General features: G+C 33.8%; 1 protein-coding gene, 2 long non-coding RNA genes and 1 pseudogene across 3 annotated transcripts; 3 read left to right on the forward strand and 1 right to left on the reverse strand.

Annotated features, from left to right (window-relative positions):
- The first annotated feature begins 3,587 nt into the window (after positions 1-3,587).
- On the forward strand, positions 3,588-5,273 carry LOC113096105 (uncharacterized). Its single transcript, XR_003288461.1, has 3 exons — positions 3,588-3,697; positions 4,598-4,665; positions 5,263-5,273. It is a non-coding gene; the product is annotated as an uncharacterized LOC113096105 (long non-coding RNA).
- Positions 5,274-5,490: 217 nt separating this feature from the next.
- LOC113096102 (transmembrane protein 72-like) lies at positions 5,491-6,374 on the forward strand (annotated as a pseudogene).
- A 2,277-nt stretch (positions 6,375-8,651) lies between these two features.
- LOC113096104 (uncharacterized) lies at positions 8,652-16,480 on the forward strand. The gene is made up of 4 exons (XR_003288460.1): positions 8,652-8,678; positions 8,773-8,845; positions 16,055-16,140; positions 16,247-16,480. It is a non-coding gene; the product is annotated as an uncharacterized LOC113096104 (long non-coding RNA).
- On the reverse strand, positions 9,505-11,878 carry LOC113096103 (C-X-C motif chemokine 9-like). Its single transcript, XM_026261499.1, has 4 exons — positions 11,712-11,878; positions 11,495-11,621; positions 10,277-10,354; positions 9,505-9,732 (listed from the first exon to the last, which is right to left on the reverse strand). The coding sequence occupies exons 1-4, from the start codon at positions 11,782-11,784 to the stop codon at positions 9,633-9,635; spliced, it is 378 nt and encodes a 125-aa protein (XP_026117284.1). The 5' UTR covers positions 11,785-11,878; the 3' UTR covers positions 9,505-9,632.
- Positions 16,481-16,856: the final 376 nt, after the last annotated feature.

Here is a 16,856-nt window from a genome sequence, read left to right on the forward strand (position 1 = left end):
CAAGTGCCGCAAAAGGCCTTCAAATTTCATATATCACTCCCAATGGGAGTCATTCACACCGAGCATGTGTTTATGTATGAATGGGACAAATTTCAAGGCCATTAATGTGATAAAAGAGAATGCTTGGAGAGCATGATTTAGGGGTCACTTTGACTCAGCAATGCATGTATTAGCCAGTAAGCATCAGTCTTTACATCATCGCAGCTCAGTGAGGTTCAGCTCTGACTAAAATAATTATTATGTGTCCTTGCAGATAAAACCCAGACATGTTGCAGCCATAGATACAAACCAAAACCTTAATGCCAAGTATTTATATTGATTTCTGGTTTAATGTTTTTTAGGAACACGTAATTGATATTTATCTGCTGTGTTGTTTTATTCTCGTTGTCATAACGGCATATGGTTGGCATGACATAAAAATCCATCCTGTCTATTTTTTAGATGCATTTTGTTGATCTTATTGTGCATTTTAGAATTTTTTGGACCTATTTTTGTTTAATCAAAATGTCAGAACTTGAATAGCTTTAAACAAACTTACTTGTCCCTATGTTTTTTAAGCCAACCTTTCAGTTCATCAGTGTCTTTTGTTTAGATTTTATATATATATATATATATATATATATATATATATATATATATATATATATATATATATATATATATATATATATATATATATATATATATATATTCTAAATCATTTATTATGGTACCAGATTCTGTTTGCATTATTTAGTCTATATAGTTCCCATAGCATGCAGTAACATGACATTTTCACTAGCTGCAAATGTTACTTATTTTTCACTTGCACTGTTTATCATATAGCACTGGAGTGTTCAAAAGGTTAAAAGATATTCTGGTGGTAAAGTTAATCTATGACACTTTTTCTGCGTGCATGCATTTTATTTTACATGGATAACAGCTCTATGCTGTGAGCTTGAAAGATGCAAGTAGTACAAAGAGAGTCACAGCTAGAAATGCACTGAGTGGATACATTTACATTTGCATCTATTCATTTAGTAAACGCATTCATCCAAAGCAACAAACAAATGACACAATCAATTCATCGCAAGAAAACAATACTACTATTATGCTGTCTTAACAAAATCAACATAGTAAACTAAGGTTAGGGCTTTTTCAACATCACAGAGACCAATATTTCCAAATTCGGCTTTTAAACTACACCCACTGCAGTAAACTCAGCTCAGATCATCATATTCCTATAAGCCATATTGCCATGTCTTTCATAACTTCTTGGACCTTCCCTTGGCAGATGATAAAAAATCCCTCAAATCTCTGACTCTAATTCTTGTGATTTTATGTTTTGTTGTTATATTATTTATTAGATGTTGTATTTTGTAAGGAGCCACATTCCATATATATATATATATATATATATATATATATATAGAGAGAGAGAGAGAGAGAGAGAGAGAGAGAGAGAGAGAGAGAGAGAGAGAGAGAGTGAGAGAGAGTACAATTTCTGATTAAGTTATTCATTTAGTTTTTATTGGTCAGTGAATAAATTCACAGTCTGAATAAAGAACGTAGCACAAAAATGCACACCCATACCTGGATTAATATGCAGCTAATCTGGAAAACAGTTGATCCAGGCAGAAAACAAAGGTAGCCTTGTTCTAATGTTAGGGGATTTACATTTTTCCTCTTAGCAGGAATCAACTTGGATATCAGAGTTGTAAATTAGAGCAGAACTCTCCAAGTGTTTGCCAAGATAGCCTATTTGACTCTGGACAGTATAAGATGTATAGTACATAATGTCTCCTCCAGGGCCTCAGTTAACTGAGAACTGAAGTCATTTCATCTGTTGGTGCAGAGTCCCTCTTTTGTCCTCTGAATGTCCAGGTCAAATAAACCTAAAGACTTTACATTTCACATCTGTACTGTTTTTCCATTTACTCCCACATATCCCCTGTTATTGCTGCTTATTTATGAAGATCCAGGTTGTGTTTTTTAAAATGATGAGCGGGCCAGTGAGGTATTTAACCTCAGAGACTGTGTGCTGAGGAAGTTATGACATTGATAGTCTCTTTGATAGACCATGAATTTCTCTACAATTGTGTTCAGTAATGTTGTAATGGCTGTCAAGTGTATATGTACATGTGCATTCCATGATATGGTGCATTTTGTTGTCCTACGACTTGTATTTAAAGCATTAACACAAAACACATGACTTTTCATGTTAGATATTATAGATATATTTGATATTATGGTTAACAGAAAATAAATGTCATATTTTGACAATCTATTTGATTTGAAATGTAAAAAAAATTAAAAACACTTTTCTAGCTTAACCCCGTTTTCCATTCTGGTCTTGATTTGTTTTTAATCATGTTTGACCCTGGACCATAAAACCAGTCTTGGTCACTGGGGTTTATTTGCAGCAATAGGCAAAAATACATTGCATGGGTCAAAACTATAGATTTTTCTTTTATGCCAAAAATCATTAGAATATTAAGTAAAGATCATGTTCAATGCAGTTATTTGGTAAATATCCTACCATAAATATATCCAAACTTAATTTTTGATTGGTAATATGCATTGCTAAAAACTTAATTTGGACAACTTTAAAGATGATTTTCTCAGTATTTAGATATTTTTTCAACCTCAGATTTCAGATATTGAAATAGTTGTATCTCAGTCAAATATTGTCAGATTCTAACAAACCATACATCAATGGAAAGCTTTCATGGGATGTATAAATCTCAATTTCTAAAAATTGACACTTGTATATGTATTTTTAAATCAATAAATGTAATTAGATGGCCCCTTACTGTGTCATGCTGTCATGCGGGTGCACTGTGGTTCTAATCAATTGTGATCTGTTATGACTGAGAAAAGTCTGACCTTTGACACAGGTAACTAAAGACTGGAAGATATGGTGTCTGTTCAGTGTGTCTGCTGGAGAATGATTAACATCTGTCTTGTGTCAGGATTGGACTATGAAAGTACTGCTGCTTTCTCCAACATTAATCATCTGGATCAGGACGGGGCTTATCGAGTTGACGTTGGAGACCCCCTCCATGTACATTTACTTTGTAAAAACACAATCTGACCTTGGCCAAGGACAATTTTGATTAATTGGCTGATTGGCTGAAGGTAATTTAATTTGAATATGTCCCTCAGCAGTTGTAAAGGGATGGAGGGTGGAATACCTCCTCATGAAGGTCACACTGCTCATAACCTCTAAGTGTCCTGCAACAGGCTTGTGTGCAGAAGTGGTGCAGTTATGTGTGTATGTGTGCGTGTCTGAGAGAGTTTTCCCTCAGGAGAACATGCCTTATTTGTGCTCTATGCTAGTGCCTATTCAGGTAATCTTTAACTGTAAAGTTTTTTTGTTGTTTTGTCCCCTCACCTTGAGTAGAGGTGGAATGCAGCAGAACAAGCAGAGGGTGGTCAGTGTTTAGGTTTTAGTTTCTATGTTAGGCTGGATTACTAGGGTAAAATCTGCACTGGGACGCCCTCCTGTTTAGGCGAGGAGATTTCTAGCCATGTACTGCCGTCCTCGCACAAAGTTTTTGACTCGAAACTATTAATTAAATTAACTATCAATAGAGAACTTTAACTATCAACAAATGTTCTAAAGCAAAAAAACCTTTTCATTTGGCCATGAAGAGCTCAGCTTTGTGGGTTATAGTGGAATGTGCCACCAGAGTTCTTGGCATCTCGACTGCTGCAGGTAGGACTGTGTCTTTGCTGTTCTTTCGTAAGCCATTGTTTGACTTGAAGTGCTATACATAACAAATATATAAATATCAAGGAACATGTATAGTAGTCATTGGATTGTTTGACCTCGTGATTGAAGTGTAGAATTCTAAAAATGTGTATTGTTCCATTGTTTAGGTAATGACCCATTTAATTGAAAAAGGAGAATAAATGTATATGCCAAAAAAAATAAAATATAATAATAAACAAAAAAGAGTAGGGATGAATAAAATAAACAGATACCAGCTTTTTTAAAATTATAATGATACAATTTATTTTTAAAAAATTGTTTAATAGAATATTCAAGTATTAGATCCACATTAACCCACAATACTTAGCTTTTGAAATGTTTTGTCTTGCTTTTTTGTTAAAGTTCTATAAATAAAAAAAATTTCAAGATGTAGATTAATATGAGTAAAACTAAATGGTGTTATTAAATATATGATAAGAATATTAAGAGTAATACAAAAAAAAATGCTTTTGAAGTATTTAATTCACAAATCACAAGAAAATCTATTCAAATGTGCTAAGATTTCTCAAAATTGCCATAGACTTTGCATCTGCACAGGGGAACTGCACAATTCTCTCATATCAAATAACATGTATTTTTTCAGTTATATTAATTTTTGGTTTGTACATTGTATGTTGTTTTCAAAACCAGCCACACCAATAGTGATCTTAGGTTAATTGCCCAGCAGTGGTGTGTGGCAATCTGACATCTAATGGCACAATAAAAATTGCATTCAACAGTTTTGTATATATTATATTAAAACAATGTGATTATTATATGCTTCAGAATATAGATTTTTATTTGTAATGATTATGCTTTCTGCAGGTCAGGTTTAATATGAGCGCTGTGTGTTTGTTTCATCAGTGCTTTGTGCAGTGGGTCTAGAGACTCAGAGACAGGGGGAGTTCAACAGCTTGGCCGTCTATCTCCCTGTGAGTATCAAAATGAGCTGCTGTGGGAGGCGTAGCACCTTGTTATTCACTCTCAGACAAAGAAGGTACAAAAGCTGTACCTGGGGAACTACATTTTCAAAAGGTACACTTTTGTACTTAAAGGGTGCATATTAGTACCTAAAGTGTATATATTATTACCTAAATGGTATATAATGCACCTAAAAGGTATTCAAGTTAGTACAGGTGTTACTTTTTGAAAGTGTAACACCCCCAGTGACAGCTTTTTTACAGTATTTTTCAAACTGTAAGTTCTCTGAGACATTCCTTCATTTCTGTTATTTTATTATATTTTATTGTTTCCTAATGTAAAAATATATTATAGTAATAGTGTTTATTGTATTTGAATTTGGATTTTTTATAGTTTCTGGGTATTTTATTTAAGAGTAAATGCTTAGAATTTTTTCTGTTTTTGTAATAAAAAAAAGTTTGTTATTTTAGTACTTTGACTTAAAATATAAATGTACATTTTTTTATGGCTTTAGTTTTAGTTAACAACAATGGTTCAACAATGGGGTTACTAACAAAGAAAGTTTTAAAACTTTTTATAAACCATACTTCTGTTTGAATCCTCTACAGGCTCTCTTCGGTGCTGATCATGATTTTGAAGTCTCTATTTCATCGACACTCGTTGGGCAATGTGCCTTCCGTATGTTAATTCAAATGATAAAAGATCATGTACTTGTGGTTGTTAGTCATAATCTGTGGTATTATTGTCATTTTAATCCATGCATTTATAGAATTCAATCTGTTTTTCTTGATTGGAGTTGTCCACCTACATGTAAGATTTTCATTCTTTGGAAGAAGATGCCAATGTTGGGGTTTCAGAAGTTTCTCTACTACACAATGATGTCTTTGATGTGTTTCCTGCATCCAGTGCTTGTATGGCATGCTGTAATACCAGGTGCTTCACTTTTTACATAAATTATATATTTAATAAGTAAATAAATACATAATACATTTAACAAAATTATACACATTATTGAAAAACTATTTATATGGCTAAATGTCTGCTTATTTTTTAATTTTTTTACTAGTGAATACGCTAGCATATAGACAAACTTAAATAAATGCATTTGGACTTTGTGAGATCTATAAGAAGGATTATTAGTTTTAACGATTTTGATTGGGAGTCATACAGTCTGTAAAGAGACCCCCTCCAATAAATCAGGCCGAACATATTATGGACCAACATAAAGGTTAAGATGAATTTATAAACTTTTTCTGTTTCCTTGCAGGAATTATGTTGGTTGTGACTGGATTCTTTAACTTCATACTGAGCAAAAAGAAGAAGTCAGATCCGCCAAAAGAGTCCAGGTCATCCCATAGAGACTCGGCTCTGTCTACTGTCTGTGTCACAGACAGAGAGGACACTGAACACACATTCTCTTTTCCACATCATTTCAGGCAAAAGAGCATCTTTTTTTCCTAGCAATAGCAAACTGCATGGTCCCACAGACAGGGCTCAGACAGCGAAGAATACCCAACGCAAAACAGACAAACAGACACAAGAAATGTGCACTTCATTGAGAGTCTCAGACATAATGATGATGAAATGGAAGAATACCATGAAGTGGAACCAGAGGATAGCACGTCTGATAAAGCACCAATGATTAGACCGTAAACACAGTGTATTGTTGGCTATTTCTACAAATGTATCCATGCTACTTATGATCAAATATGGTGAATTGTTGCTCATTCATACTGAGCAAAAAGAAGAAGTCAGATCCACCAAAAGAGTCCAGGTCATCCCATAGAGACTCGGCTCTGTCTACTGTCTGTGTCACAGACAGAGAGGACACTGAACACACATTCTCTTTCTTCCACATCATTTCAGGCAAAAGAGCATCTTTTTTTCTAGCAATAGCAAACTGCATGGTCCCACAGACAGGGCTCAGACAGCGAAGAATACCCAACGCAAGAACAGACAAACAGACACAAGAAATGTGCACTTCATTGAGAGTCTCAGACATAATGATGATGAAATGGAAGAATACCATGAAGTGGAACCAGAGGATAGCACGTCTGATAAAGCACCAATGATTAGACCGTAAACACAGTGTATTGTTGGCTATTTCTACAAATGTATCCATGCTACTTATGATCAAATATGGTGAATTGTTGCTCAAGTAACATTTATTATTATCAATGTTAAAACTGAAATGATTTTTTACTTTTCTTTTTTACATGGCTAATGGATGAAGTGTAAAAGAATAGCATTTATTTGAAGCATTAATGTCACTTTTGGTCAATTTAATGCATCCTTGCTGAACAATGACATTGTATATACAAAAATGATAAACAATCAGCAGCAGATCAAAAGCAAATACACAGTAAAAGTACTGACTAACCTAAAAAATGTTTTATGTAGTGACATCTAAATTTACTTGTTTTATTTAATGTAATATCACTGAATCACTGAATTTAGAATTTATTTTTCTAAATATCTGCTCGCAGTCTTTAACATCTTTCTTTTACAAGATTGAGCTCCTGAAACAACCTTTAAACACTGTCTGCCAAAGAATTGCTTTTTTATTCCAGTCTGTAAGCTTAAGGCCTGGAGCTCCTGCATCCAGTCTCCATACGTCAATACAATTAAGAGATTCCATTCATCATACTGACCCAGACAAGAGGGTTTCAGCCTAAACACTGGACAGCAACCCCCATGCGTTATTCCTCTCCATTAACCTGTATGGATGACTTCAACATCCTGAATTCTTGAGTATGCTGCATTCATGTGTGGTGTTAATGGATAAATTTTAAATTACTCAGTAAATAAATTCTTTGCACTTATGCTGTGGGTCTAATCAAATAGCTTCAGTGTTTTACTGGCATTTGTTAGAGTCGCACATGGGCACTGTTCAAAAGAACTGGAGTAAAAAATCTATGAGTGTCAGTGGGTCACGCAATAATGCTTTCTGCACCAATAATGAGAATGACTGATGCAAATAAACCCAGTAGAATAGATCATCATATAGCAAATCTTCCTTGATCTTCTATAGCTTAAAAATGCCCCTTAATGTCTCAAAAAGATATAATACAAATGTAGACAGTGGGAAATACCCATAGGCCTTTGAACTTGGATGATCAAAATAGCTATACCGTAGAATTCACAAAAGTTTAATTTTTTTATTTTGTTGTTTTAAATAGATGTTTTGGGGTCACTATTAAGATGATTAATGTTCCCTGCACATTAGTGTTCAATACTTTCTGATTGTCTCCACACAGATGAATAGCAGAAGTGCAGTTTAATGTGTACTTCTGTGGGAGGTTAAGTTTATTCATTGTAAGGTTGAGATTCATAATTTCCTGTCCATATTTAACATTATAATATTATCTTCTCTAAATTTAAACCAATTCACATGAAGTCAAAATGATATTTTAACACAAAATATGATGTCATTCTACATCAGCTAGCTAATCTTATCCCAAAAAAAGTCTGTCATTGTTTATTTATATCATTAATCATCTGAGTAACAAATTATTATTATTTTATTTTTTCAAAAGAAGTCAGTGGTCATCAAACTGTTTAGCTTACCAAGCAAACACTATTCTTCAATATATGGGAAATAAAGTCATAATACAGGTTTTGAAAAACATACTGTAGGTATAAGTGATGACAGAATTGTCATTATTGGTTGAACCATTCCTTTAAATTTACTGTGAAGTTTACACCGAACTATGCATAGTATTTAAATAAGGTATACAGTAAGTATTCACTTTGTTTGTAAATTCAGTTCTCTTATTTGGCAAGTGCCGTCGAAATAATAATTTCCCTTCTAAAACAAATCTGTCTTCCCATGGGGGAAGTGCCTTGGCAGCTCAAAGCATCTACTTCCTCAAATATTTTATCCGACCTTTCGTGTCATATTTTCCTAGAGATATTCTCAGACGGAGCTGAAAACAGGAAGCTCGTGCGCCCCTGTCTTACAAAACATCTGGTCTCCGTCGGCTCTTACAAAGGAACGTACAAAGGAACGGCGTTTCATGAGATGGTAAGGACAATGTCTGGAAACAGTAATGATATGTTTTTCTAGACAAGAGTGTTTTAATGGAATGGTTTTATTGAGGTGTTTTTTTATTATATAGTTCTGCAGGTGAGCTGTATGTACCGCTGTCTTCTTTTGAAGGACACCTAGGCTTCTCCTGAAACTGTCCTCAGGTGTGTGTTTTTATACAGCTGTCAAAACCAACTGTACTTGAGTGAAACACCTGACAGAATTGTGATATTTTGTGTATGTTTCTTTACATAATGAAAGCAAATCAAAAATAGCCTATTTAAAACTTATGTGTTTTGCTGATGTCTTTCAAATATTTCCAACTTCTGCAAAATAGTGACAGAAATCCAGAAGTGGTTAAGGGCTCTATGCCTGATATTTTCCTGCAGCAGAGTCACAGCTGGTTTGCAGTAATTGACTGGGTGGGCAGGGGGCTTATTTCTTTATGCAGCTGGAGAGCATCTCTAGACATGACCCCGTATATGTAAATCAGTTTAATGCAAATCAGGGATTCTTTCTGGTAGACACAGTAGATTGTGTTTTTTTTTTCTCTCTCCAAAGGCATTACTTGCCATGAGACTAAAGTGCCATATTTAATAATTCACGAGAATGGTCATAGACAGAGGTGGGTTAGTACATAGAATATTCAAATTATTTTCCATCACTGAATAGAAGGCTTTTGTTGATTGTATTTAGGTGAATACAGGCAAATTGGGACACTTTCAGATAAATAGTGTAAATTGTATTTTAAAATTTAATGTCAAATGCTTAATTTCAAATAAATACACAAAATAGAAATATAATTACGCAAAGACCATGCAAAAACTTTTACAAGGTTTTATTAGAAAACAGCAGTACAAAAATATTAAAAACCATCTGCATAATACATATATCATTTATTTGTGAAAAATAAAGGACAGGCAGGATAAATGACAAAGAAACATAGTCTTTCTACACAGAAAAGGTCAAGATTGTTGAATTACAGTTGCTTGGGCTTTTTTGTCCAAGGAGCATCAGACAGTCCTTCCCCTTCTGTGTGTTGAATTGAATCCTGGACAATAGAAGAGTGAAGGGGTTTAATTATTGGGGAGGCCCACAAAGCTAAACAAGCAAAAACACATGTTCTCAACCCTAAATCAATGCACACCATTAATGGCAACATAAACACTTAAAATTCTCTAGAGATCATATTTATCTTGACTCAAAGTGTCAGCAGCCACATACAATCTGTAAAACACAAGGCTTCTAGTACTGCATATAACCAGTATTTTATTTTTTGTATTTTTTGTCAGTATTTTATATATTTTATTTTCAATATTGTTAATGTTTTAATACGCTGGTATAGCTTTTGTAGCTATATGGTAAGCAGAGAGTCGGGAGCTAAATCTTAGAATAAGTATTTTTATGCTAGTGTCTACTTCTGCCACAGAGTGGCAGTGTTTTTACTTTATATACAGTATATATATATATATTTTAAAATATAACTATTTTAGGTTTTAAATCCGTGTATTTTTAATTTACACTTTTTTAAATGAGTGTATATTATAATCAAATAAATTGCAGTGTCATTAGAGGGCAACTGTTTGTTGACATACCTTTTCCAGCATTTTTGCAGTCTTTTCCCCTGCATGGAGTCTGGATTTAGACAAGCTTGTTGACCTGACAGCTGCAGTCTGTGGAGGAGAAACAGATTGTTTTAAATGTGTGCAAACCACTGCAAGCAATAAGATACAGAAACATTTGATCTGAGGGATTTACTCATGCCAAACTATATTCATTATATTTATATTTATATTAATGCTTCATTAATGCTTAGACTATTGTAAAAGTGTTTTTTACTAAAAGTTAAACCAGATAAAGTGAGACATTTTAGTTTTTCATTTCATATTTCTTTCTTTTCCCTATCCCGCTTCATCTGTATTCACTAGATTTTGCCATAAGAGAGCTCATATTTTCAGAATTCAGTATGGTATTATTTGTATTATCGTGCCCACTCATGCCTAAATTCCATTAGATTTTGCCATAACAGAGCTCATATTTCCAGAGTTCAGTAATATTATTTGTCTTAACATGCCCATTCAAGCCCAAATTCAAATGAAACTATTCTGATGCAAAAAATCATATTACCATGACCTGGCTTTGTGCTTCCCACCACATAAATGATCCCATGATATGCGTCAACATGAGATATTGTGTAATATCTTCACACACCATTAACAGTTACCCGGATTGCAAAATGTCCAGGAGTGATATAATTCCATGTTAATTATTACAGACTTATGTCCCAGTAATGCTGGGACATTGTATTACAGTACAGTACTGAATTTCTTAGATTAATACGATATTATATATTATATGTATTATATGGTATATATCATATAGTATTATACTTGGAGGCAGAGCCATCATACACATTGAAAGGTCACATTAACTTAATATATATTTTTATTTAAAAAGATGGCAAAACAATAATTACATCTTGCAACGACAGACAGTGATGACCAAGCATTTTAAGTAATGCAAAAAGTAACACTGAGATGACAAAAAAACAGTAAATGTAAATAAAAAAGCCATGTGAGTGTGGGTAACATGAAGGCAGAAGATGATGACAATATCAGTTTGAAGCAAATGATCTGTGGAAGGAGTGACTGCATCTGAATTACCAAATGATTTCTGCAAAAGTGTTTTAGGCAAACACTTTCTGACAATTCATCAAAGGTGCATCTTTTTCAGAGGCTGCGCTTGTCTCATGAATCTTACGTAGCACAACACACTCAGATACCCCTGAATGGGAATTATGCTTTTTTACTCACATGATTTGAACCTTGTTGCAAAGAGGATGTTTCTGTATGATCGTGTAGTCTATAATTTTTCTCCATTGCACTGAGCCAGTTTCCTCAACACACTCACATTTTTCACGACTTGTAGATGTCCTGACACCTAAAGACAAATCCAGAAACATAAAACCACATGTCCCACATCACCTCCAAGACCAATATCTGCACTGATAAGTATTAAATGCTACGGTACCTGTCATGAAGTGTAAGAAGACTGAGATTAGGAGAAGCATGCAGGCACTTGCTTGCAGAGTCCTGAAAGCCATTTCTCTAAAGCTGTGTCAATCACAAGAATGTCTCTCGAGTGTGTTTGCGCAGAACTGTACTCTTGTTCTTCTTCACTTTCCCTCCTGAAAACATTTCCTGCTTTGCCATATTAAGCAGGATCAGAGTCACATGATTTCAGGTAAATGAGAGGTGATTTCTCAACACCTGTGTACCCGCCTTGTTCGTTCTGGGTCTGGAATGCTGTTGTTCTGTTAGTGGTTGTATGGTTCAGAGAGTTTGTATTTGAACCTATGCTGTTCTGTATCCGATAAGGATTAATTGTTCAAACTGAAGGGTTCTCACACATTGAACCATTGAATATACATAGAAACTGCATTGAAATCAGATGTGCAAACCATGTGCTTCACGTGGTATATTATATTATATTAAATAATATATTTAGTGCTGTAAAAATTATAATTTTAATGCAGGCAATTCATTTTTTCCTCACAGAGGCGAAGCTAGGGTTGACCACCCCACTCACAGCTGCTGCTTCTTTTTTCTCAACAATAATAGCATTAAGAGCATCTTTGCTGTACATCAGTGTACATCAGTCAAATGCAGATGTGATGTGGTCAGGTTATATGTCAGTAAAAACTATTTTTCTGTCCCGTCAGCCATTGTACTGTGTTCTTCAATTGCACTCACTAATATGGTGGTGTGCTGTAGCCTGTATCGTTTCATATTAAAGCAAGAAATGAAATATCATTATTAGACCCATTACATGTTCAGTGGCGGCAGCTCGCTAAAGTAATAGCAGACAAATTACCTAATAACCCAGCTGCTGTGATGTCTGTTAATCAAAGAACAAAAGAAAGAAGAGCAAATTAACAACTTTTGCAGCTTTAAAGCTGCAGCCCGTAACATAGTTTGGTTAAAAATATTTGAGCAAGTATATAACCAGCTAGTGTTCAAAACTATTCCCTTACATTAGCCTGATTCACAGATCATTTATAGGAAATAATTACATTTATAATTTTGTTGGCGAATAGTAATCCAGAAAGGAGTTTGTGTTTTTGAAACACGTGACTGAAATTGAATTACATTCCAGTTTTAAATGTACCTCTGATTACAGATAGCCTGGGATAACACAAGATTTGTATTTTAAAGAGAACCAGTTTGAAGTAAGAATAATTAGCTTTTTGGGATAAAATAATTTCTTAATGTGAAATTCGAATGGTATGTCAGTTGGAGATTAGTCTGTTATCAGTTCTGTTTATTAACTGCTAGAGTGTCAAAAGTTATGTACTGCAGCTTTAAGGATTTTATAAGGTTTGATCACTTTATTCAATTTCTGTATATTTTGTGTACATTCTGTGTACAGATAAGTGGCATTTATTATAATGGTTTTAGAAGTTGTTATTTTTTCCAAATCTAATAATGTTTATATTGATAGCTCTTAATTATACTGGTATGTTGAATTTCCTAGAGACATCGGTATCAGTGATACCCACCTTCAGTCATAAAAAAAGATGCTGTTAAACAAATATAAAAAATATACTGTCTTTATGTTGTCTCTACATTAATTTGAAGATTGAATATATAAAAAAAAAATCTGAAAAAATTAATTAGTTGCCATTTTCCTTTTGATTGACTTGTTATTGATTGACAGCACTAATATTATTATTTAAAATGACTGCAGACACGCATTCGATTATACCATCTAAAGTAAGATTTAAGGGTTAAAAAATAAATAAATATATATAATTATATGTACATGAGAACACAAGGTAGAGAAACACAGAAGTTATTTTTTAGGTGTTAGCTTATGTTTATTATATTAGTTTATTTTATATTAAACTGTAAAAAAAAGAAGCATTTTCTTCATGTGATCACTAAACATACATTTATAAGTATATATATTTATATAACATTTTGACAACAATAAGAATATAAAAATGTATAAGAATTTATAAGACCACGAAGCTGTGTCTTCTGACTGTCCGGAAATTTTAAAAGGGTTTAACTCATCCCTTTATTACATGTCAAGGTTAGATGCTGTCCCTGTTGTAACATGTCTTCATTGTATGCCATCCCTTGGCCTCCATACACACGTGTGCACTCCTCTGAATCCAGCCTTTTCTTATGTCCTTTCTTACGTGCTTGTTTAATGCATATGAATGAACAGTAGCACTAAAGCACTTTGCAAAAGCTTTTAAGAGTATTCTCTCCTGTGGATCTCTTACTTTCTTTTCTCAGAGTCTTTAAGTATTTGAGTTTAAGACTTGACCTTCCTGGATTTTACTTTCTTTGCCTTGGCTTTTGCTTTTGTTTGTGTATGCATTTTTTGTGGTCCTTGCCGTCCTTTTGCATGCTGAAAAAAAACAAAACAAAACAAAATGAGTAGACTTAAACTCAGCAGATTAAGACTTGCATACCGCCATCATATTTAGAGATGTTTGGATTTTTGGACATGCTGTGCTGTAGTTTAGAGACTTATGCAGTAATAACACTCTCTTACCGTTGCCAACATTCCAGCAGTCTTTTGCCTTGGGGACCATCTGGACTAAGACACACGAGTCTATTAGTCTTCTGCTGTGTGACTCTAATGAAAAACACAGAGAATAATAGCACATGTAAACCCAATTCGGCACGTACATTAAGAATCTTATAAATTTGAAAAAAATGTATGTGAACTACATACATGATCTCATCCTGTAAACAGTTAGGTCCTTTTAGACTGACATTGAAATCTGAAAGTGGTCCGTTGACTCTTTGTTTGACCTGTGGACACTGACAGGTCTTTGGAACATATTGGCTGTCCACGACTTGGACTGTATTTAGGAAAAAAGAAAATGTTAATTTATTAAACATCCATGATGTATCAAAAAATTCAGAGTCAGTAAGATTGTTGTACTTTAAAAAAAATTAATTCATACTTTTATTTAGCAATGCATTTAAATGATCAAAGGTGACACTAAATGTTTTCGCAAAAAAAAACTTATATTTAAAATGCTTTCATTTGTAATCATTCTATTCAACAGATAAACCTAAAAAAAAAATCTACATATTAGAATAATTATTGAATGATCATGTGAAAATTCTGATTCGTCATCACACATTAAGTCATTTTAAATGATAAAACATTTAACAATATTACGGTTTTTGATAAAATGTATTAAGCTTGTGTGAGCATAAAATAATTAAAAAGCATTAAAAATGTTTAGAATGATAGTATATAATTAAAATATCAAATTCATGTAATTTATCGTTAAACCTGTACAGCTAGTTTTGCAGAGATGTTCGATTATATTACGTAGAATTTTGCCAACTCAGTTCTAACCCAACAGGTTCTCAGTTACTGTTTTAATTCAGTTACTGTAGTTCGTCTGTTCTGATACACTCACCTGTTAGAAGGATGCTGAGGGTGAAAGACAGCAAAGCAGACACCGTCAGCTTCATGATGAAAGTGCTTCTGAGTGTAGGTGCTCAGTGACCTGCTGTCATTTTATACTCCTGTGAGGGACTTCCCAGCTCTCATGCCACTCCTGAAATTCCAGTGCTGCGTTATTACTCCCACGGAATCAAGCTATTTGAATACAGATAATAGAGAGGCATTGACAGAAGCCCACTACTGCAGAAATCTTTAAAAACTTGGTCACATTGTTGAAAGACTTCTGAAGCCATATTATAGTTTAATATATGAAACAGATTCCTAAAATGGAATCTCATTTGCGTCTTTGCCAGATTCAAAAGTGTAAAGGCAATGTCTCAAACGTCTCATGGAGGGGCAGTTTTGAATACTGCTATACAGAAAGAGATTTGAGAACTGCACAAAAATGTATTGTAATTATATACAATATGGTGTGAAAACATAAATTATATATATAATAATAATTAAATTAGTAATTAATAATTAATAATTTAATTAGTACGAGCTGGTTTTATGGTGCGTTTTTTTTCTCTGTATTAATCTGCAAAATAGCTGAGTGAAGAATTTTCACAACTTTTCCACTGAAGAATGTTTTACTATTCTGTGACCTGTCAGAAGGTCTGAAAACATGCCATGGCAAGCCTTGTGGGAAAATTACACATTCTGTTAACAGTTGGACCATGTGATTTCTTCATATTCCTGTGATTACTTTCACTTGTTCCTCCCACACAAGATTTATGGTGACAATAATGGTTCATTTTAGTTATGAATATTTTTTAAAATCACATAACACAAGGTATTATTCCCTTCTAATCACCCACTTTTTCTTGTTCTTGATATTATTAACTTGATCTCTTTCTCCTTGCTCTCTCCCCCATTATCTTGCTTATCTCTAGCTGAAAGCGTTTCTATCGAGGAACTCCACTATGGATCCTGACAAGACCTCCTATGTGAGGCTGAATGAGGAGAAAGTAATTGCAAAGTAAGATTTCCACTTTTGATACACACTGAACATTAGAAACATGCTTTCTAACTGACTAAACATGATTATATTTAGCCCTTGTTGTTAAATCATGTCCCTTTTTCAGGTCTGATATTTTGTCCCTTCTAAAAACGTACAACTGTTATCATGAGGGAAAAAGCTTCCAGCTTCGGATTCGTGAGGTATGCTACATCACAGAAAGTGAAATTAACTTCATACCTAAATCAAATCTTTTGTTTCCTGGTTAGTGATTAATAGATAGAACCTGACCAAGAGTTGAGTCAGAGTGTGTGAGACAGCAAAACAAAAAGATCATTGTCTCAGAGTATGAACACAGAGTATGGGACGTTGGTGTAAATCCAAGAATGCCATTCTTAGAAATGCTGATTAAATGGGCCTAGATGACATATGATTGGCTGCATTATTATATTTGTACTGTAACAATTATATGACCCTGGACCACAAAAAACGGTCATAAGGTTCATTTGTTTTTTGAATTGGAGATTTATACATCAAACATCAAACCTGAAAGTTGAATAAATACGTTTTCCGTTGATGTTTGGTTTGTTAGGATTGGACAATATTTGGCAGAGATAATTTGTAAATCTGGAATCTGATGGTTCAAAAAAAATCTAAATACTGAGAAAATAGCCTTTAAAGTTGTCCAAATAGCAATGCATATTACTAATCATAATAAATTAAGTTTTTATATATTT

Source organism: Carassius auratus, unplaced genomic scaffold, assembly GCF_003368295.1.
Source record: "Carassius auratus strain Wakin unplaced genomic scaffold, ASM336829v1 scaf_tig00215873, whole genome shotgun sequence".
NCBI lineage: Eukaryota > Metazoa > Chordata > Actinopteri > Cypriniformes > Cyprinidae > Carassius > Carassius auratus.